The following is a 23,762-nucleotide window of genomic DNA, read 5'->3' on the forward strand; positions in this document are numbered from 1 at the left end:
AATTTGTGCCAGCGTGAAAATGCATGCCGGCGCAAATGCTGGTAACAGACGACATACCTGAACAGTATTATCAGGATTTTTTCTGTTTGATTTAACCCTTCCAGACCTCCATACTGGGAATATTAAGGACACACTCCCTGACTAGTGCAGCACAACAAAAGGTTGTCTGTCTTGGAAATCTTTCCCCGAGACCGTAGCAGGATAGGCAGACGCATCCAGGTCCTACCACTCTGCTGCTAACACTAAACCGCATTTCTGGTTATACTTTTTCAACCTATCACCCCTTTACTTCTTTTTTCTTTTCTGCATATCTGTCGCCTATTGGACACCACCGCTTTGACTTAAATGCATCTTTTTCTGTGATGAAATAACAGATTAAGTTTTGGTGTGTGTCACACCACACCAATTTGTTTTATATGGTTTGAGGCTTATATGTTTTTATTGTTATTTCTTCACTGTGTTTTCCCTGTTGATTCATCACTTGTTGATTGCTTTACATACATTTAAAATAAACGCTTGTTATGTGATACTTGCTTCCTTTTGGTATCTTACATATTGGGTCAAGAGGATTTATTTTCTCAAAATATATTTCTGCAGCATTTACTGCTTAAACATTTAGCTACCTAGGGGAGCCTTGGGAATCAAATGACCCCCATTTCAGCTCTAAACCCCATGCACAGCGACACTTCCCTTCTCCATGGTTTATAGGCGCAAATGCTGGGGCATTTGTATGGCGCAGAGCAAGGGAGGCGGCAGAAACGCAAGTTGCGTTCCACCCCTCCTCTCTGCCATACAAATTAATGAAAATGTGGCCTGAAAATGTGGCCTATGCCTTTCATTCATGTTACACCACTGTTTAAAATTAGCTCCTTATGTCAATATGTGGGCATGAACAATAAACAGGTCGTGATAATAGGCATCCTTCCATTTGCAGGACTAGATAGTAGGAGTATCTTGTTCATTATTGCAACTTCTATCTCCTTTTCTTTGTTAGTCAATCCCAAATTCCATCTACGTGAATTGGAATCCTGGTCACAGCAAGTTGTAGACAGGATGCATCATGTAAGTTAAAGTCATTGATCACTGAGAGCAGGAGTGGCTCCATAATAAAGATACAGCATCCCTTTCTTTTGTGCTTCAAATCAAACACTGCAAAATGCACTTAGCCCTATTGGTTGGAATCTGAAGCAAGTCCCCCTCGAGATCACTTATGATCAATGTGGCACTGAAGGAGTATCCTAAAGTGAGGGCTGGATCCTTAGCGAACGGTTGTGGATTTACCTGTCGACCATCCAAGTCTGCATTTTTAGAGTATCATTGGCTCCTGTTGGGAAGTATGGGGGATTTCCCTTGTATTGTTAACATGAACAAAACATCAATGCAAGAATATAGCAATTCTGCAAGTCTTCTACAAGAAAAGCATCACCGACAAGACAAGGAAAAACAACTTATTACATTTTTTATTTTTTTCACAGAGAGAATGCATCAAACATTTTGCATTGAGACAAAAACGGTTACAAAAACACACGAATAACAAGAACGTATAACTTAATAACAAGTTGAACGGTTTGGGTAAGAATCTGCTGACAGTCAAATCTAACGCAAACCAAACCTTATTCACAATAAACAACACTGTGTAAACATTTTACAGTCTCTTATAAGGTGTGCAATTATTTTTGAAGAATACTTTCTCAAATTTCCAACCAGTTTTCCACACCTAGCGAATAAATATAAATAGGGTCCCTTTCACACATCAATATTTATCAGGCCAAATAACATATAAAGAGAATAAGTTATAAAATGTGGTGTGCACTTCAGATCCTTCTTGAATTAAATCAGTTTACAGATGAGAAAAATCACACGCTTGTATGATTTAAAATCACAAAAAAGATGCATATGTTCAATGAAATAAACAAAAATGTGAAAAAATCAACATTGCAGTATCTACAATACTTACATATAAATAGTGCAAATGCTATATATTACACATATGAATAGCTAATATTTCTAAATAAAGGCATACATATATGTATATTTAAAGTATCAAAACGGTTTACATAATTCGTTAAAGTATACAATTGGCATGTCTAAAAATATTCTGATTAAAAAAATATTTGATTGCATTCTTATTCCGCCTCTTTTTTTAAGAAAAACTGTCGGGCTTCCTCCCAGGTCTTACGCGGGAATCTGTTTGCCAGCTGCAGATAGTCCTGACCAGAGGCGAGGTTTTCTAGACAGGGACAAAAACAATGTTTGCCCAGTGAGTATTATTATAAACTCTGATGAATGTTAAATGACTTTTCAACAACTACATTCACATTGAATCATATTACTCAGACGTTTGAGAGCACATTTAAAAACAATGCAATTTTTGTGTAATTGTCCTAAAGACGGCTGGCGGGAGAGTTATTTTTGAAGTGACCAATTGTCACATAACTTTCCAATGTCTAGTAGTAATGATACAAAATACTATTGTTAAACTGAAGAAATCAAGAACATTGTTTTTAGTCCTGACATTCTGGGTCATGATATATTTCCCTCGGTAAGTGCGCTACTTGCCAGAGGCACCAGCACACCTCTCGATTTATCTACATGGAAACACCTGCCTCAGGGGCCATTACCAGAGAGAGATAGAGAATGCCCTCTGAAATGTTACCACACACGTCAGCATAGAACTGTAGATATGTAGCACTACTCAAAAGATGGCTGCCATCCAAAAATGAGCATGTAAAAGGAAAAGAAAACCGCAGCAGCCTCCATTTTAAAAAGGTGAATCCAGGCATCGCCATATTTAGTAATAACATGGTTTTAGGCACACTGTATATTGCCTGACACAGGTACCGTACAACAAGGAGCCACAAGTATAAACACCACATGGCAAACTCTCTTCAGGTAATCAAAAAATTGGGTTTTCTCAATCTTCCAACGGTACTGAGGCAAATATATAAACATCAACAGGTAAAAATGTACCTCTGGGAAATTACATTTAATATATGCACCACGTAGGCATAATGGACAGGTTATAGATTCAAGCTGTCCCAATTTTTAAGATGGGTCTATAAATCCATAGATACCATCAGTTCCACCCACTTATACTGGGGGGTATCCATATAGTTCAAAAGGGAGATACGTGCTTCTTGTATGTCAAACTCTCTACCAGTTCTGATGCAAATAAATGTTATTCATTTGGTATGAAACCAATATACCGCATCACACATGGATTAGAATCACTCAATTTTTATGCACTGGCTTTACTACAGTAGAGTGACATAGTGCAGACATAAGCAGTATAAAAGGGATCTTGGAGCTCCTCCATAATACTCAAACTCCCTTGTCCACATGTGTTTTCTTACAAAGTTCCAGTCCTTGTCGGTTTATGGTTCCTCCTCACCTTAGGCGATTCCTTTGTGCCAATGTGCTTTATTAATACTGAGATCTGCACCTCAAGTACCTATATTGCGACTGTAACAATATTGAAATACTGTATTTTTCTTAGGGTGGTACTTGTACAGTGTGCGCTCCCAGTGTAAAAAAAGTGACAAATCTTCTCTGTTTTGTATTTAGACTCCAGTTTGTAATATACTGGTGTACTGATTTTATTTTCCATACAATCTTAACATTTTACATCCAATGGATTGATGTATTAATTTCATACACTCATTGTTCATAGATGTATCGCTAGATGGGTTAATTATCTCTCATTGTCTCCATGTATTGATTTCATACAGTCAAAGTCGATAAATGTATCATTCTGTGCATTAATTGTCTCTCATTATCTCCCAACACGTGTTTCCCCACAGTGTTGTCGGTGGTTCATCAGGAGAGATACCTATGTTCCAAGTGATCCTCTTTTTGAAGGTGTTCTCTTGAAATGTAGTATCACTGGCAACCTGTAGCCCCCCCATGGCAGGCAAAAGAGTCACCCAATTTTTTGATGTATATCATAAGGCCAAACTCGCGACTGAGTTGACCGTAATTGACAAATGTTTAGCTAGCATTTTTAACTACTGCAAATCAATGCAGCGTGCCGGGATGCACGGTGTGTTCCCTGTAGTACTCTTCCTGGAACTCAGAGACATAATGTTTTCTCTCTAGGTTTCCAGGAATGCACCTTTGAAAGCAAGACATTGGGAAGAAAAATACCTACGCCCACGCGTGTGCTGATCTAGGACCGTTACGCATGGGAGAACCCATCCTTAAGGGTAAGACAAAGACTGTATAGTACTAATGGTATCCCAGTTTCTTGTGAACCATGCGAACCATTTATGCATCAGTCCTTTAACATAGATTCAATCTCTGTCTCTCCCTCCTTACCCCATGCCCCGCTCTCTCCTCTATACAGGGCGGGCCTCCTATTGACAACGTAGATACATCTCATCATAGAAGAAATAAGACCACCCACCATTGTGTTGGTCTGCACTAGCCCTGATGAAAGTGGTTTAAACAACCCTAATCCACTGAAACCGGTAGGCTCTTTGTTTTGTGCCCTGACACATTGAAACGGACAGATTAGGTCCGTGAGCCAGGCCACAAACTGATCCTCTCCCTAAGAATTACAAGGAAGGACCATGTATTGACCCTGAGGAACAGAGCCTAAACAAGATATACAACTCCGGACCCCAAAGAATAGGAGTCTTCATCTATCCTCTTCAGTCCAGTTACTCCAATTTTCTTCTTTTTTAAGAATTTCGTGTATAGCAATACAACAGAAAGTTCTGTAAGAAGATATTTTAAGGAAAAGGACAACAGGAACACCAAAATACTGATTAACTTCCCATAAAGGAAAACACACCTTTTCTTTGACTGGAACTAGATGTTTAGTAAAGGGGAGCTGCAGGATCTCTCAACTGGGGAGTAGCTGCCTTATAAGTACCCTGCAGGTTATACCAAGTGTTTTGTTTAGGCATTAACCCTTTAGGGTTGGTCTGCCATGATTGGTGATTGCGGTGAGGAGGGACTGTACCACTGGCATTGGTCTGTGGTGAGGCAACATGATTGTACCCTCTCATCCGTATGTGGATTGTTGAGGGCAGAAAGGGGATTTTCTGCATGCCACCCTGTAACTCGGTGGTTGAAATAAAAAAGAGGTTTAACTTAACTCCTGATGTGAGTGACTGTCTGTTTTTCCAACACTATGAGAACCTGTATACTGAAAAATGGGTATACTGCCATTGCATAACAGTAAACTGTGAATATAACGCAAGTCTGTAAACTAGAAAAATAGTTGAGTTCTGAAACTGAAATTGTACGACAATACATTACTTACCTTAAAAGCATTTCTGATGGTTGTGTCTGCTTAGATTCACATGCTGTGCATAGTCCGACATCCAGTGGTCACTGCGGAGTATTGCATTTTGTTTTCGTAGTCGAAAAGGGGACGTCGACAAGGCGTGTCTGTAACACTATCCCTATAGTGACGTGCATTCCCTCACGCGTCGAGGTCCCTCTGTTTGTATTTTTTCTGCCCTGAGGGAGCCTATTAGACGTGAGTGAGTACAGAAAAGAGAGAGATAGATAAAGGATGTCTATGTTCCTTCGATCGGAGCGAGGAGGAATGGTGGGCGCATTTGAATCTAAGCAGACACAACCATCAGAAATGCTTTTACGGTAAGTAATGCATTGTCTTCTGATGATTGTTAATCTGCTTAGAATCACATGCTGTGCAAAGACTAGAGAGCAGTACCCGGAGTTGAAGGTGGGTTGTGAGAAGGAACAGTAGAAAAAAGATGTCTTAATACTGCTTGTCCCACCTGGGAATCAGATCTAGAGTGGGCATCTAGACAGTAGTGTTTTGTAAAGGTGTGTAGAGAACTCCAGGTTGCGCTTTGCAAATGGACTCAAAAGGGACATTTGCAATGAATGCTATGGAGCCCCAGTGCCACGAGTAGAATTGTGCTCTTGGCTTGAAGGCTAGTTCTCTCTTAGCAAGAGTGTAACAGAGAGTGATGCATTGGACAATCCATCTAAATATAGTGGATTTTGAAACTGCATCTCCTTCTCTTCCTGCTGCCACTGAGACAAAGAACTGATTAGTCTTTCTCAGAGGTCTAGTTCTTTCCATATAAAACATGATGGCTCTGCACACATCTAGTGTATGCAGGCTCCTTTCTCCTAAATTTGAAGGGTTTTGAAAGAACGTTGGTAGTTCTATTGACTGGTTGAAATAGAATTTTGAAATAAATTTTGGTGCAAACCTAGGATGTGTGTGTAGAACCACCTTATCTTTGTGAACTGTTACAAAGCGGTCTCGTATAGAGAGTGCTTGTAGTTTACTCACTCTCCTAATGGAGGTGATAGCTATTAAGAAAGCTGTCTTAAGAGTGAAGTCCTTAAGGGATGCCTTGTGCATGGGTTCAAAGGGTGAGCCCATAAACCTGGTAAGTACCATGTTTAGGTCCCATCCGGGAGCTGGGTTGGCTATAGGAGGGTATCCTCTTTACTCCCTCCATGAAGGCTTTAATAACTGGGACTTTCCACCATGACACTTTTAGTTGAGAAGTGGTGTATGCGGAAAGTGCAGCTAGATGAACTTTAATAGAATTAAACACCAATCCTGAGTCTAATAAGTGAGTCAGGTAAAGAACAATATGTGTGGGAGAGCAGTCAATGGGGTTGATGCTCTTATTTCTACACCAGATGACGAATCTGTTCCATTTGCTAGAACAGCAGTAACGAGTGTTAGGTTTTCTAGCCTCCCTAAGAATGTCCATGCATCTTTGAGGGAGCTGTAAGTGTCCAAATTCTATGACCTCAGGAGCCAGGCTGCTAAGTTCATGGTCTGTGGGCATGGGTGTATCGTTTTGCCCATGTCCTGTGACAGCATGTTGTACGGGCAGGGTAGTTTCACCGGTGGAGACAGAGACATCTCCATCAGGTGAGCGAACCATGGCTGTCGGGCCCACATAGGGGCCACTAGTATCATGGTGACTGGTTCCTGGTGCATCTTGTGCACTATTTTGTTGAGACGGGGAGTCGGGGGGGAAAGTGTAAACACATTTCCCTGACTATGTTATCCAGAGACCGTTGCCCTTGGATCGGTTCTGGGGGTACCTGGAGGCGTAATCTTGGCATTCAGAGTTCTCCAGAGTTGCAAACAGATCTATTTCTGGGAACCCCCATTGTGTGAAAACGTCGAAGAGGATGTCTTCTTTTAACCGCCATTCGTACTCTGCGGGCAGAGGGAAGTCTCTGCTGAGTTCGTCTGCTAGCAGATTGAGTTCCCCTGGTACATGTTGTGACAGCAGAAACATGTGTTTGAGAGCCCACTTCCAGATGTTCTGGGACAGCTTGGACAGTCCTGGAGAGTGCGTGCCCCCTTGCTTGTTCAGGTAGTACATGGCTGTGGTGCTGTCTGTGAGGACCATCACTGTTTTCCCTTGCAGGTGTGCCTGGAAAACCTTCAGTGCTTTGAAGACCGCTAGCAGTTCCAGCAACTTTATGTGTTTGGACGCTAGACCCGGAGTCCAAACTCCATGTGCAGTCTGATGGGATAGGTGAGCCCCGCATCCTGTGAGGGATGCGTCTGTGGTTAGAGTGGCTTCCACTGCGGGGGTGGCGAATGGTTTCCCTATTACCAGGTTTTCCTTCGACCACCACCGTAGCGAGAGAACCACGGCCTACGAGACCACCACTAGATCGTCCCATTGTCCCCTGGCCTGACACCACTGGCTGTTGAGCCACTCATGCATTGGGCGCATGCGCAGGCGTGCGTGAGGTATCAAATATATACATGACGCCATCATTCCTAGCAAACACATTGCTTTGCGTACCGTCACCTCTCGACCGGCCACATATTGAGGGATCTGAAACAGCATATTTTGGACCCTCTCGTTGGAGGGGAAGACGAGGCCGTCCTTTGTTCGAATTGGAGCCCCTAGGAATTGTTTGATCTGGCTGGGGTCTAGGCTGGACCTCGTTGATGGAGAAGCCCAGTTGGAACAAAAGGTCTACAGTCTTTTGGGTATTTGAGAAGCAGGTCTCGTAAGAATCCCCTGTTATGAGCCAATCGTCGAGGTAAGGGTATACTGGGATGGACAACCTGCGCAGGTGGGCCGCTGCCACTGCCAGTACTTTTGTGAATACCCTTGGCGCTGACGCTATGCCGAAGGGTAGCACTCTGAACTGGTAGTGTTTGCCCTCTATCATGAACCTGAGGTATTTTCTGTGCGCTGGCAACATTAAATGCATAATATGAAAATATGCATCTTTCATGTCCAGTGTTGTCATGTAATCTCCCTGTGAAAGTAGGGGGATTACTTCCTGTAGAGTCACCATGCGAAATTTTTGAGGTTTGACAAATTTGTTCGCTGGGCACAGATCTAGTACAGGGCACATGGTTAAGTCCTTTTTGTGTACAAGGAAGTACACTGAATAAATACCTTCCTTTACCTGTGATAGAGGCACGACCTCTATTGCTCCTTTTAGTAGCAGCAGTTCAACTTCTTGAAGAAGGATGGCGAGGTGCTCCAGTGATAAGCGTCGTCCCCTTGGGGGTCTGTACTTGGGGGACCGACTGAATTCTATGCAGTAACCGCGGGCTATGGTTGACAATACCCAGTGGTCTGATGTTATTCCCTTCCATGCTGGTAGGAAAGATGTTAACCGGCCCCCGACCGGCGATGCATGGGAGGGGACCCGAACCTTCGGGTCATTTGGTGTTGGCAGCCGGGGCTCCTCTGGGAGTGGGGCCCCGACCTCTACCCTTGCCACGGCGTTATCCTCTTTGAGTGTATTGGCCACTGGTTCCCTGAGTAGAGGACCAGTTGTCTGCAGTGTACTGCTGTTGTTGTTGCTGTTGTTGACGTTGGCCTCGAAAAAAGCATTTGCTGCCGGAACCTCGCTTATTGGGAGGCCTTGAGATTTGGTCTAAAGTCTTTAGGGTGTCGAAATCCTTCTTCGCAGTCTCCAGTGCGTCATCCACTGCTTTTCCAAAGAGGTTAGAATCCTTTATTGGATTATTAATGAGCGACGCCTGGGTTTCTTGCTTAAAACCTGAATTGCAGAGCCAGACATGACGCTTCAGAAGTATTCCCTGGACTAAAGAACGACCAGCCGTTTCTGCAGCATCAAAAGTGCTTTTAATGATGCTCTGGTTAACCAGAAGTTAGTTCCTTCTGTTACTGTGGTTAATAAGCGAGTTCTTAAGGGCTCAGGGACTTCCTCAAGGTCTTGCCGTAATTTTCCTCATTGGGCATCAGCATAACTTGCCAGTAGGGTATTATTATTGGCAATTCTGGTTGAAAAAGCTACCGAGGCTGTAATTCTTTTACCCAGGGCGTAGAGTTTCTTTCCTTCTTTGTCTGGGGGTGCTTCGCTGGTTGATAGCGGAATCCCTGCTCTTTTCCTTGTTACCACCAAGGAGTCTGGAATTGAGTGACCCTTAATGTATAATGGGTCCGAAGGAGAGGGAGTAAACAGTTTTTCAATTCTTGGATTGACCCCTCTGACCAGCGCAGGTGTAGACAGCGATGGGGTGATTGGTCTCTTAAATGAGGCGAGGAGGGGAAGGGTTTGACTAGTGGGAGGTTTTTCCTTAATGTTTCTTTCTACAAAATCCGTATTGGGAGTAATTTCCCCAGTTTCAATCTGAAAGTGCGCTGCTGCCTTCCGTAGTAGCGCGTTGAAAGTGGGTTGGTCATCTATTGGTGACGGATTCCTGACCGGTGTGGTCTGAGGAGAGGGAAGGTTTAGGATCTCAGGGTCTGTAGATGCTGTTGGTGACTGCCAAGGCTGTGAGCCACCTTCATCTGGGTCTTCCTCAAAGCCCCCCCTACCTATGTCAAGGTTTTCCTCAAAACCTTCTTCTTCGAGGTTCTGTGGGTCTTCACTATCTGAGAATTCCTCGTCCTCTTGGAAGTGAGGGTCTTCTTCAGTGAGGTCATAAGTATTAGATTCCTCTTGAAGGGGGTTAAATAGTGTAGGATATTTAGCCCTGGGGTCCTCATGAAGTACCTCTCTTGGCCTCTTGGGTGTTTTATGTTCAAGAGTGGACATAAATCTATTCAGTTTGTCCATACACGATTGGAATCCCTCAAAAGTCCAATGTGGTAACCCAGAACAGTCTGGAGGCGAAAAAGGAGGCTCTTCTGCCTGTAGCCGTCTTGATCTGTCCCATAACGTCGAGGATAAAGTCCCTTTGCCTTCTGAGAAACCTTCTCGTAGGCTAGGGCCTTCTTTCAACGGTGGGAGCGGTCCCTGCCTCCCTTCTGGCATTCTCAGCATTTCCCTGGCCTTGTGAGTGGTCTTCGGCATATCACTCGCCGTCCGTTTCTGGCCGTCAGTGGAAACTATACGCACCAAGCTCTCGACGATTAATTTCTATGTCGAGGGTTCGTCTGGCGTCGTGCTGGGCGGTGCCGAGTCTTTTTCGCGTTTTGGTGGTAGCTCCCTTGTCTGCAGGTAGCCCAGTCGCTAGTCACGTCTGCGGTGGCGGGGAGGGCTTGCGACCCTTACGGTCGGTGGAGGATGCCGGTGGGTCCGGCGTCTCCGTTGGTGCTATGGCTTTCTTCGTCTTTGACGAAGAAGTGCCGTGGGTTGTGTGCTTATGTTTATGCCTTCTGTGTTCGTCTGTGTCGCTGGGGTGTTCATCCCCATACGTAGGGGGTGAGCCGAACGTTTCAGGGCCGGGGACAGACGCCGAGGAGCGGGTACGCTCCCTGGAGAGGTCTACAACTTCCGAAACAGAGATCGGGTTATCACTATCCTCGTCACACTCGGCGGCGGCAGCGGGTGAGGTATCAGCTCTAGACATAGCGTAGTCTGCCCACCTCTTGACCCTGCGGTCCTTTAAAGTTTTCGGCGAAGCAGTTTACAGACCGCGCAGCCTTCCTCGTTGTGGTCGAGGGGTAAGCAACGGTTACGCTGCTTGTGCTTGTCTTTCCATGTGAATTTGCCCTTACAGCGTGGGCAAAATCTAAACGGAGTCCTCTCCATAGCTGAGAATACAGATACGAGTGATAACGACCCCGAAGGAAAGGGGGGGGGGAGAAAGGCATTCTTAGAAATAGAAGAAATGTCCCACAACCCCACTCTCCCTACTATCTTAGGCCGGCGAGGCCAGGACACGCGTTCGGCAGCGCCGAAGGATCTCCTCCGTCTAAGTCACCGCCGTCGAAGTTCTTACTCGGCGGTGAAACAGCTTTGCAACTTCGACGTCGAAGGAGGTATCTAATGTAATGTATAATAATAAATAATGACCAAAGGGTCGAGTAAATGTTTTTGCAATTTCTCTCAAGGAGCTCCGCGTTAAGGCGACCAATATCTGGGCGGAAAAAAACAATCTGAGGGACCTCGACGCGTGAGGGATTGTGGGTACAATGCACGTCACTATAGGGATAGTGTTACAGACACACCTTGTCGACGTCCCCTTTTCGACTACGAAAACAAAATGCAATACTCTGCAGTGACCACTGGATGTCGGACTATGCACAGCATGTGATTCTAAGCAGATTAACTAACATCAGAATGTAAATTTCAAATTGAGAATATACTTAAATTGTATAATCTGGGATTATATTGAAATTGACATCCTCAGGGTACGACATCCTATCGTCGACACCCATTTTTTCGATGGATGTGTGTCCGAATAGTTTTTCTGGAAAAAACATCAACTTTTTTTGGGTGGGTCGCAAAGGGCATTTAAAGGGTTGAGGGGGCTCAGGAACAGTAAAAGATAGGGAGACAAAGGGGTGGTTGGGGGTGGAACAGTAAAACATAGGGGGACAAAGGAGTGGTTGGGGTGGAACCCCTCACAAATAAAAACATAAAAAATGTGATGGGTTTTCCCAAAAATAGTTTGGAAAAACACTGTCGAATAAATGGGTGTCGATGATATGACATAGAACCATCCTCAGAGTGGATTGAGATTGTGCAACAGTCTACACTGTTAGTTCCTGAGTTAAGCACTAGCCTCAAACATGAAACCAGCTTGCACTTTGGAAGTTCAAATAACATGGCAGCCTTTCCTCCATCCAAGGTCAATTGATGGAGTACCATTAAACTGTGTAACAATAATATCTGTAATTACTAGACTTTAAATCAGGAATGATCCAGCATATATGATACATTAGAACAGATTATTATCCTGTGTTTGCCAAACTAAGATGCTCACAATGGCAATATCACACCAGGAGTATACAGGAGTATCAATATTGATGTACAGTGAGATTGTGTAGACAGGGCATATACAGGAATCGTTTAAACTGTGTATACACTGCATATGTGTAAGTGTAAACTGGAGTTTATTAAAATGCTTAACAGTAAACTGGCAGTAAAACAGGACTATGCACAGTACATGTATAGCATTATGAGGGCATCAGAAGATGGAAGAATGCTGAAATTATGCAAACTGGGAATAAACTGGTAGGACGTATACTGGACATTTATTCACATTGTGTATATTGGGATTCTGTGCAAAATGGGGAAATGCTGTGTTTGTCTAACTGTAAAAGTAGAACTAAGACATAACTAATGTTGTGCAACTGGAAAATCAGGAATTGTGAAACTTGGAATAAACTAGGATTGAGAAAATTGGCATTAAATTGATAAACTAGGAATGTACTCGGATTATTCAACCAGAAACTACAGCAGTGGGATATAAAATTACTGGGAATAATTTGGGCTTGTGCAGATTGGTAATATACTTGTCACATAGATGACTGGGAAAATTGTCCAGATAGACACGGTAAACTTAATTTCAAAATTATTTACAGGTTCTATGATGTTTGCTCATAGTTTGTTCGAGGTTCAAGTGCTCACATTATTATTATTATTATTTTTACACATTTCACTGCAAAAAGAGCAGAGGAAGACCCCCCACACACATTAATAAATACCTAATCCTAACCCTATAGGCCTCTACTTTTGCTGCGACGTGTACAAAAAAAAAAAAGAGCAAATGAGCCTCGAACAAATGGCCCAGTTCCGTTTTATTAGGTAACTGTCAGTGAGGTGCAGACTAATAAACAAGGATGGCATATAGTAAAACTCAAATTTGTCAGGATAAGTCAGGTGATTTTGAACAAAACCTTTTTGAGGCTACCTCCATGGGAGCCTCAGATTCTAGGGTACAGGGATTGATAGGTTTGTGGAGCAGACGTTGTAGGTCCAAAAGTCCTGGATGTGGAACCTGACAGTGTGGCAGGACAGAAGGGTGGATACCTTCACAAACTCGCCCTCGTATGGTTCCTTCTCATCTCCCACCACCTCCTCTGCTTGTACCCTACTCCTCAGATCCTCAAGTTCTCGCAACCAGAACTGGCCTAGTTCCTCCTGTGACAGTAGCCCGGCTGCCCAATCCCCTACCTCTTGTCTTAGTTATGCACCAAATTGTCCTCCATTTCCTTTATCAAAACCTGTACCATTCCTCTAGTTCCTTCTCCCCTTGTAACCACTACTAGTTGAAGTCTTCGCATTTCCACTCTTCCTTGCCTTCCTCGCCCCTTTGGGCACCTTTGGTTCCCCTGTATTAAATCTGTAAATACCCATGATCACTCCCAGCTTCTTCACCTCTTTAGGAACCTTCTTTTTTGCAATGACTGTTTGCCAGGTCTTTTCTATCTCTCCTAACCTTTTCACCCATCTGGGCATTATTCATCTACTCAATGCATATCTCCAACTCAAAATTGCCTTTTTTACCTCCTTCTGCCCTCTCCAAATCAACCTCCTCTGTCTTATGACTGTCCTTCACACCTTGACCTCCCCACCCCCGAGCAACACCTCTCCCCTCAATGATCTTCTCCAATTCATAACTCTCAATCGCACCTTCCTCACCAATCTAGGCACCACTGCTCTACTCAATGATCTTTGCAATTCACAACAGCCTTTTGGACCTTCTACAAATCCTCTGGGCACCACTCACTTCCACATCACTGTCACCATTCTCCAGCACTCACACCAGGGAGACTGGCATGCAGGTCCTGCTGGCTCTGCGGGAGCACATCCCCTTGATTCCATGGAGCAGGCGCAGCTCCAGACCTATAGAGCCGCCAGCTTTACTGGAAGTGAAAGGCCTGTACTTTGAGTTTGGGGAAGAGACTGATTTTCCTGAACCCATATGTTTTCTGATTACATGGTGCAGGGTATGTGTCCCTAAAAGGGACCCTGTTCCTATTTGGTGCGATGTGACTGTTCCCTGCCCTGAAACAAGGATCAAGTGAGGATGACCAGGGTACCTCCTCATAACCCCGGATCCATCATCCATTAGCTTGTGGAGGCATCTGGCCCTCTTGGTCAAACCACTGAAGGTCCCCAGAGGAAGGCAGGAGACTGCCGCAGTGGGAGTATACTGAAAACTGTGAAAGGTTAAATGAGGAGAACAGCACACTGGAATTACAGGTATTGACATGTACTGGGAATGTGTACACAGAGAATACTTGAATTTCATATAATGGAATACTGTGCATAAGAAGAACATTCAGGGAATGTAAAAATGGTGATACACTGTGATTCGGCAAACTGGAAAAATATTGAGATTGTAACGGTAGGAATGTACTGTAATAGTGCGAACCAGGAATAGACTATAGGTGCAATATTGTGAGCATCTTGGGCTGTACAAACTGAAACTATACTGGAAATGTTAACCTCAGAATTAACTAGTATTACTAAACTTGAAGTAAAATGATACGGTCAAGAGAGGAATATATTGGAATTGAGCAAACTACAGGTATTTTGGGGTTGTCAAACACCACATTTAATGTGACTGCCATACTAGTGTTATAATGGCAATATCAAAATTGGAAAATACTGGCGTTGGATGAACTGGGACTCTATTGTGATTGTGCACACTGGGAATGTCAAATTAGATATATAGTAGGATGTGCAAACTGGGAGTAGAAGGGTTAGAAATTGCTGGGAACTATTTAGCTCCTGCTTCCACCGTAGGAGAGCCTGGTTAGCTTAAAACCAACCGTTACCAGGAGTTTCATTTGGCTCGCAAGGCCAACTCGTGCCTTACAAACATGCATGTGTGACATTAACTTTCAAGTGTTTTAGAATGTATTGTAAGGGTGTGGAATGAAGAGACTGATACACATGTAGCCTGATTGTTGCTTAAGACTTTTAACTGGCGACAATAAAGTAGGAAAGCCATAGCTATCCCTAACTCTAAGAGGGGTTTCCCCTACCTCAACTTAATACTAAGGATACGTTGGAATGTACCAAACCAAAAGTCCACCGTCCTGTGTCAAAACCTATTTCCTTCCCTTACACTTTTTACTAAAGATAAAAGGTTGGCAAGTCTCTTTATTGTGAAAGAATGGCTCCCTTGTTCTTCAAAATGGATTACCATGCTAGTAGTCTGGAGGGACTATTTTCTGAGGAAATGACTCCCTTCCCCAGATTACTGTATCCTTCAAAAAGCCCCAGACAAACTTCCAAATTGAAAAATCTCAGTTCACAAATAAAGCAAAGTTCCAATTCAAAACCTTGTTGCCAAGAGGATGTCTTCCTCCCCTTGACCTTTCTCGGGTTTCTTGCAATGTCCACAATACCAGGGGAAATGATTCCATTCTCCCGGCCTTTCTCAGGCCTTTTTTGGTAGTTCAACAAAGGTGGGGTAATGTACTCTCCTGCCAGGGACTATCTTGTGTACCAGACCCCTTAAATACATTCTCTTATGTGTGGGTCCCAGACCCCTTTTACTTGGTTACTCTTATTCAGGTCCCAGACCCTTTTACGATTCTCTATGGTCCCAGAACCTTTGGTTTGACTTCTCTTAGACCCATTTACTTGGGTCACAGACCCCTTTGCTTCTCTCTCTCAGATTTGGGTCCCAGACCCCTTTACAAAGCTTTATTGTGCCCCCTCGAGGTCCCTGGGCAGCCCCTGTACCTTCTGTGTGGGCTCCCGGTTGCTCCCCTCAGTCTCAGGCTTCTCCATGTCTTCGGACGGTTCTTCGAAGTTGCTTCTTGTTGGCACGCTGCTGTATGCGTATTGCCAGCACTTCCTGGGAGCTGGGCTGCACGTACCTGCTCGACTGTTTCTTGACCACTCATCCACGCTGGGTTCCTCGGTCACTGCCAGCATTGGCTCCACGGTCCTCAAGGGGAGCTGGTAAGAATGCTGTGAATTTCCTTGTCACATCTTGATCAGCAGCTGCAGGCTCAGCTTCTTCGGATGCAGGCAAATACTTCCGCTCATGGTGCCTCTGGGGAGGGACTGAGAGGTTGAATTGTCCTTGTTCTCTTTTTATTTCAAGTAGCCAAATATTTTGTTTAAGATTACTAGACTGTTCATGTTGGTTCCGTGGGGCGCTCTGTATTGCTCTGTGCCTCTTCCTCGTCTCAGTATTGATGTTCTCTCATCCTCCATTGGGCTACATGAGCTCTTCTTCGCCCCAGTGTCTGCATTGGACTCACATAGAAGTCCCTACTCTTCCTTGTCCCAGTACTTTTAGGTAGGCCAGATTAGCTACCCTACAGCAGTTGTAAGAGGATTCAATTCAACACTACAGCTAAGTCAACGCCTAGTCTATAATACTGAATGAAAACCCTTATTGATATATCTTTATGTCCAGTTCATGCGTTCTGGATGACTACCCCTATATAACACCCCTCTCTTGGAATCCTCCTGACCCCACTGAGCCAAGAAGTAGTTCTGTTTTGCAAGTTAAAAGGTTTATTTGATAATTTAAACAATAGATATATATATCAGACTTTATAATAAATTAATAATTGAATATCACACTTAATCTGATATGAGAAAGATTAACAACGGAGAATCTGGCACTAGCACACTTCTTTATAATCACTAAGGAGTTGACATGAAATGGATAAGGTAGCACACTGGTAAATAGGGACAGAAGAATAATGTGGTAGAGAATGCTTTATAGATTTCAGATGGATGCAATGTTGAATGAAATGCAGTACAAAAAATCACTTGATAGGATTTCAGCAAAAGACAATGTAATCACTTTCTTGGACAATTTACCCCCCCCCCCCCTTTTATGCAATGCAAGGAAATGGAAGGAAGGCACACAGTTCTCAGAAATGCAATCAAATGTGATTCAGTTCACCCCAGCAAGCTTAAAGAAAACAGATAGGAGTTTTGAAAACACAGGCAAAATGCTTTGATATGTGCTGGCAATTCAGTGAAAAGTATGCTAAAATGCTTTTGATTCCCTCTAGAGGTTCAGGGTGAGTGGTATCTAGTTAATATTAGCTCAGGCTCACTCTTGCAATGATTCAGGGATGATTAGCAGGTTAAACAATTTCTGGCAAATGGAAGGCAAGCAGCAGCGGATTTTTTTTACACGTGAAGAAATTTGCAAATCGCGGTAAAATTCGCGAATGCGCCGAACGCTATTACAGAGGAACTACAAGCGCTATCTCTATCGTTTTGGGGTGCTAGGAAAGCCTAGGATCACAGCTTCCAGATGAAAGTTACTGCAAGTCTCTACGACAAACGGTCGCGGAGATATGAGCGATTAAATAAAGGTCGTTTTTCAGATTTGAAATTTTAAAAGCTCAAAATGACAAGTGCAGCTTGCAACTAGAAAATGACAAGTGACAGCTTTGCAAATGACAGGTGACAGCTAGGAGGCAGTTCTACTTAGATTAAAATAGATTGAATTATATTATTTTAACTAAGAGATTGGTTCTGCACAGTTTTGCTAGGTACTCACACTATATTCTTGAATTAAATGGGCCTCGTCACGGATCTGGTCAGGTTTTGGACTGGACTCTGCACTTCACAGTGATCTGGGTCAGCTCTCTCTGGTTCTGCTAATAGGTCAGCTCTACTCTGCTGGTCTGGGTCTCTAGTTCTGGATAGATTGAAGTCTCTAGGTTGGCTCTCTGAAGGTTGATGGAGGTAAAGTATGGATTTTCCCAGCAGAGCTTCCAGCTGCAAATGGATTTGAAGGTCCCTATCTGTCCTGTCTCTCTGCTTTTATGTGTTTTTAAAATGGGTGTGTGTGAGCAGCATCACTAGCCAGCCCCTCTCCACTTATCATTGGTCCAGCTTTCATTTCTCCCCTGATTGGGGGAGCTAAGTTGTGTCAGAGTGATGTCAGCCATTTATGATCTCTTGAAAAACTCCCCTGTCATCTGTGCACCCAAATCTATATATGATCAAAACACATATTTCACAGTTACACAGTTGTTTGAAATTACATACCCATGTCACATATCACATGAGGTATACTCTGTCCCAAATCTGCTGTTTCTAGGAGCTTGCATTCAGAAATGGCACATATTTCACTTTTTAACTGATTTTGCCATTTCTGACATTGACCCCACTTTACATACATGTGCGCAGGGAGTAGGGACATTAATTGATGAAGTTTCAGATTTTTAACATGCATACATTTAGAGTAATATCCACTTTTCCGCTAAAACCCCCCTGAACATACCACCGGTTCTAAAAACCTCTTAAACTGTGGGCAGAAAAATCACAAGAATAATGGTATCATTTATAAAATTTTCACATGTCCGCTCTATGAATGATCCATCTTTTTAAAGTTATGTTCTGGCTCCAAAGGGGTGTGGTTTACCCTCAGCACAAGGTTGAATTTCTGGTTTTTCCAGTTCTGCCAAGCCAGCTTGCTCTCACAGGCAGTGCTCCTCCCCTTTCCTTCAGGAGGAAGCCACTTTTTACGACCATTTACGACTCCTGCCATAAACCATCTGCCTGGGTGAAGGGGGTTACATTGTTCAGAGCTCCTGTATTCTGTAGGGGGCTCCCCTTAATTCAATTATCAGAGAGATGGTATATCCTTAGTGTGGCCAGCAAAAGGCAGATAGGCCTGGGAACACAGTTGTGACTCAAGTTTCACTCCTGATGGGGGTAGCTGTCAAGCAAAATCAAGTTCCTTAAGCCAGACTTTCAGCTAACTGTCATGTTTTTTTGTTGCTTTTTAAATTAACTTGCAATTTTACACATGCAGCTAGAATGCTGATTCTAAGTGCAAAACTATGACATTTCAACAGTTACAAAGGCATGTGACACCAAACATAGGTCACTCATTTAATCTAAACATTTTCGATTTTAGTGTCTTTAAATCCAGTGCAATTTAAACTGCTGACTCCATAGCAGTTTTGTTATAAGCATTGTTTTGGGCTCTTCATTTCCCAGATTTTGTAGGCACACAACACTCCATTCTACCAAATGTCTGCTGGTGTCCAGTGAGTTTTTAGATGTGTTGCAATGTTTAAAATAGACATTTTGAGCCTGCCTTCAGAGAAACACAGGGTGGTTTTAAAGCGCTTTGAAGCTAACCGGCGCTACTGTTTTTCCTTTGGCAACCCATTTCCCTCATGGCAACCCGGCCTATCATTCTCGCACTGGTGGGTGGCAAGTGAGGCAACCATTTTGGTGTGCGCACAAACTGCGCAACTTTCCTGGATTTCGGCGCACATGTGGGTTTTCCGCCATCTTGAACTTTCTAAGCCCACAGCACCAATTGTTGTAGCATGATAGCTTGCACGTGGGTCAAGACACCCAACACAGTACATAGAAGTATGTGAGATTATGGAAGCCTGCATAGGGTGCAGGGAGGAGGAAGGTGGGGATGTGTTTTGGGCACACCACATTCTTCCCAAACAGTCATTCCTAGTCCCATAAGGGGCAATCCCTCCCCCATGAGATCCACCCACTGTGTACCATCCCCAGTCGAACTACTGGGTAGCAGCATCACCTCCTTGGCCTCATGGGAAGGGGCTCCCCCCTAGGCGAGAAGGGATGACATCCAAGGATTCATCACAGTATCTAAAGAAGAAGTAGGACATATTTAGGCACATTTAAATGTAATGGATCAAATATAATGGGCAAAAGGCAAGTGTGCATCTCATGGGGTAGTTAGATTTTTAGTGCGCTAAGTAGTTGCTCCCATTTCCCCAGATATAGCTCCTCCCTACTGGCTGATGCATGACATGCAGGGGCTGGTTTTAGCTCCTGCTCATCGAATCTTAATTTCGAGCTGGAGTAGGCTGGTATTGTTAAAATGAAAAACAATGGGGCTGTGAAAATGGAAGCTGTTGCGATTGCCAAACAGGACTCTAGTGAACAATTGTGGGAGTTTACTGGAATTTTCCTGGAGCGGCTAATGCAAAGGTACAAGCAATGTTCCAATTTGCGCTGTCTCAGCACTAGTGCAGATACAGAAACTGGGCCTCATTACGAGTCAGCCGGTCCCGAAAGAACGGTGGTGGTAAATCCGCCACCACTGTTCTTTCCGGACCGGCTGATCTCGAGTTCTGCAGGCGGGAGGTGACACTCCCGCCAGGTCTGACCTGGCAGGGTTAACACCACCCGCATGTAGGCAGACGTGGAAACACTGGCACCATTACAGCATGGACTCCATGGGAATGGGGATTTACCGAATCCCGCCTCCGGAATTACTGGGTCACCGGGGTTGTAATGCCCTGGTGATTCCGGAAATCACAGAGGCGGAATGGTAATATGAGTCCGGCGGTAACCTGCCGGTTTTTCCAGCTCAGTTACCGCCGGACTCGTAATGAGGCCCAGTGGACATTAAGGGTTGCACCATGACCAGGTTTTTGCTGCTATTAGTGCCATTGCTACGTAGGTGGTCAGTAGGCTTCCCCCATCCCCCAGTGCTAAATAAATAAAGAACAAAATGCTGTTATGACCAAGGCAAATCCAGTCACTCCTCCAGCACCAAGGCTAGAGCAAAACCAGGCCATTGCCCCAGTGGAAAGACTTGTGCTGTATGCGTGCCAAAAAGTGACCAGAGGGAAGTCTGTCAGAGACCCCACACAGACCTGTCTGCTATTGCTTTGCAGACTGACTACAGTGTGTTTGGCCTGGCTGTCAAGTCTAGCCCAACCAGCCTGCAAACCAATCGCAGAGGCAACCTGGGGGACAGAGGACCTCATTACAACCCTGGCGACATGCCGCCGGAGTTGCATTTTTTACGGCGCTCAGAAATGGGCAATTACCGGGTCATTACGGCCTTGCCAGACCAGCTATTCGCCCATTCCTGGGCGCTGGAAATAATTCTTCCCCATTCCCATTTGAGCCCCTTAGGGCTCAATGGAAATGGGGAAGCTGGATGCACAGGCACCATTATGAACGGTGCCTGTGCATCCGAAATGCTGTGCTCGCGGGTGCCTTTCATTCCGCCAGGTCAGACCTGGTGGAATGAAAGGCACCTACAAGCACAACACAGAGTTTGCCGGTCCGGATACAACGATACCGCTAAGCTTACCGGTACCGTTGTAGCTGGACCGGCAAACTCGTAATGAGGCCCAGAGTCTTTAAAGCGGTATCATCAAAGGCTGTAGCTTTTCTACCTGAAGCATTGGCCTAATGTAGCATAACAAAAGCTAAACATTATGGGCAAAGTGAGCATATTGTAAATTAGCAATTATGTGCTATCTGGGTATATCAGGCCGGGATCGGGGCCTGTCACATGTGCACCTAGCTGCGCATAAAGGAGAGGCAGACATGGAGCAGCTCAATAGAACGTCTTTTTTATTCCTCATCTACTTCCCACTGCTGGATGCCGCCCTCCCGCATCACTTCCCTCCCTGCCTCCCGCCTCCCAAGTACTTCGGAACTAGAGTGTCGACATAACACCCCCCCCCCCCAAATTAAACAGTCACCCAACAAGGGTAATAAGGAAACAGGAACACTGTTCGCTAAGCCATCTCCTCGATGAGGCGGCAAGGCTAATTCCTGGCTCTCTGAGGTTGTTGAGAGCTGAAATGTTCAGCCGATCCACTAGCCCCGGATCTCTCACTGTGCTCCTCTCGATCCGACGCTTGTGAGTCCTCTTCGTCTCTGTGGTAAGGATCATCAGATGCATAGTCAAGGGGTATCTCCACTCTTCCACTTAGTTGCTGTGAACCTGAAAGGGGAACTTTGTTGAAATGTGAGGAGTTTTGCGTAGTCAGTCCATTGTCTCCTTGAGCTGTGATTATGGAGCCTTTCTTTTCCAGTATGATCAGCGGTTCCTCTTGAAAAGCCGCTGTATGCTTGTGAGTCTGTGGTTGCCTTACAGCGACTACGTCCCCTACTTCAAGTTGGGGGTCTCAGACCTTCTGGCGACCATCAGCATACTCCTTTATGTGCTCTTTCGCCGCCTGATCTGGTTCCCTCATCGCAGTGTCCAATGATGATCAGTCCTCCTGGGGACAGGCCTGGGGCAGTCGAGTTCGATGTCTCTCCCAAACATGACCTCTGCTGGGGTTTTCCCAGTGGTGCTGTATGGCGTGCTTCGGTAATCCCTCAACAGCTGGCAGAGTACTTGCTCATAGGGTTGCTCCGTGAGCCGGCCACCGGTAGTGGCCTCTACAGATTGCCCATGAACCGTTCAATCATGCCATTGGCCTGAGGCCATAATGGGGTGACCTTTTGATGATGGAACCCCATATACTCGCTAAACTTTGTGAAGCTATGTCCGTTGAACGGAGGCCCATTGTCTGTTCACTTTCCGATGAACACCGTAAGCTGTGAAGATGCGATCCAACACTGGAATGACGTGGTGGGCCGCAGTCGATGATTTGAGCTTTCGGATATCTTGAGCATTCATCCATGACGGCCAATATGTATTTTCCCCTTTCAATAAGACCGAAGAAGTCAGCTGCCACTGCTTCCCATATGCCCCCGACAGTTCAGACATGCTCAAAGGCTCAGGATGCCGATTTGGCGTGAGAAGGCAGTAAGTGGTGCACTGTTTCAGGAGCTCCTCCACCATTGCGTTTAGCTGAGGAAACCACACTTTCTGCCGCAGCATGCGCTTCGTGGACACCACTCTGTGATGTCCCTCGTGAGCCAACTCTATCACCTTCCTCTTTACATATGTTAGGATCACTACCTTGTGACCCTTTAGCATGAGGCTGTTCTCGGAGAGCGCTATCTCTTCTTTTACCTGCAACAGTCTGTCCACCTCCTGTCATACCTCTTCCAATGCGAGGCGACCCCGTTCCTTGGCCCTCCTCCATTGACCAGATTTGGGCCCCTCACACATATTCTGGTAGGCCTGATCTCCTTCCACTTCCTGGCCCAAGCAGGTTGCTTCAATGGCCTCGGGCACGGCTTGTTGGATCAGGTATCGTAGATATCGGTCGGCCACCGATGGTTCAGGAGTACACTCTGTTCTGGGATGGCGGGACAAGAAATCAGTGGGGTTTTCCTCCTTTCCTGGTCTGTGTACGAATTTGATGCGTAGTCCTGCAGCCGGAGCCCCCATCTCGCAATGCGGGTGGCATTTCTACTTATGGGTTGCCATAAAGGAACAAGCGTGCTTGATGATCAGTCACTACTCGGAATGGCTTACCATAGAGAAACAGGTGTAAATGCTCACAGGCCCACACCACTGCCAGGCTTTCCTTTTCTGCCTGAGAGTAGGCCTGCTCGGTGACTCAGAAGCTCCTGCTGGCGTTTGCAACAATATGGGTTTGCGTCGGCTCTTTGAAGTCAATTTGTGCCAGGATGGCGCCCAGTCCCTTCCGGACTTGCATCCACTGTTAACTCTGTTTTACAATTCGAGTCATAGAAGGACATATTTTCAGCTCGTGCCACTCTTTCTCGAATGATCTAGAAGGCGCGTTGGCACTCATCCCACCAGCTGAATACTGCATTTTGTTTGGTCAGTGCTCTGAGGGGTCTCATTGAGCGCTGCAACTTTGTCCGGAAGAGGTGACAATTTCCAGAGAACACATGGTCAAAGAAATGCAGCGTGCCTTTCCTAAACTCACATTTTCCTGGTTGAGGGTAAGTTGGGCAGCCTCCAGAGCCATGCACACTTTAGCTAGGGTCTCGTCATGTTTTCCCACGTCCGTCACGAACACCAAGATGTC

At 44.9% G+C, this 23,762-nt stretch overlaps 1 protein-coding gene across 5 annotated transcripts in view; it reads right to left on the reverse strand.

Moving 5' to 3' along the window:
- Positions 1–1,442: 1,442 nt before the first annotated feature.
- Positions 1,443–23,762, reverse strand: part of SCAPER (S-phase cyclin A associated protein in the ER) — a 4,210,252-nt gene continuing 4,187,932 nt past the window's right edge. For all 5 annotated transcript variants that reach the window (XM_069624455.1, XM_069624453.1, XM_069624454.1 and 2 more), the window contains one exon: positions 1,443–2,230. In XM_069624455.1, the coding sequence (XP_069480556.1) occupies positions 2,127–2,230 (104 nt within the window). In that variant the 3' untranslated portion in view covers positions 1,443–2,126. The remainder of the gene's footprint in view (positions 2,231–23,762) is intronic.

The sequence above is a fragment of the Ambystoma mexicanum genome, chromosome 11 (assembly GCF_040938575.1).
Source record: "Ambystoma mexicanum isolate Mex_15411 chromosome 11, UKY_AmexF1_1, whole genome shotgun sequence".
NCBI classification, from domain to species: Eukaryota; Metazoa; Chordata; class Amphibia; order Caudata; family Ambystomatidae; genus Ambystoma; species Ambystoma mexicanum.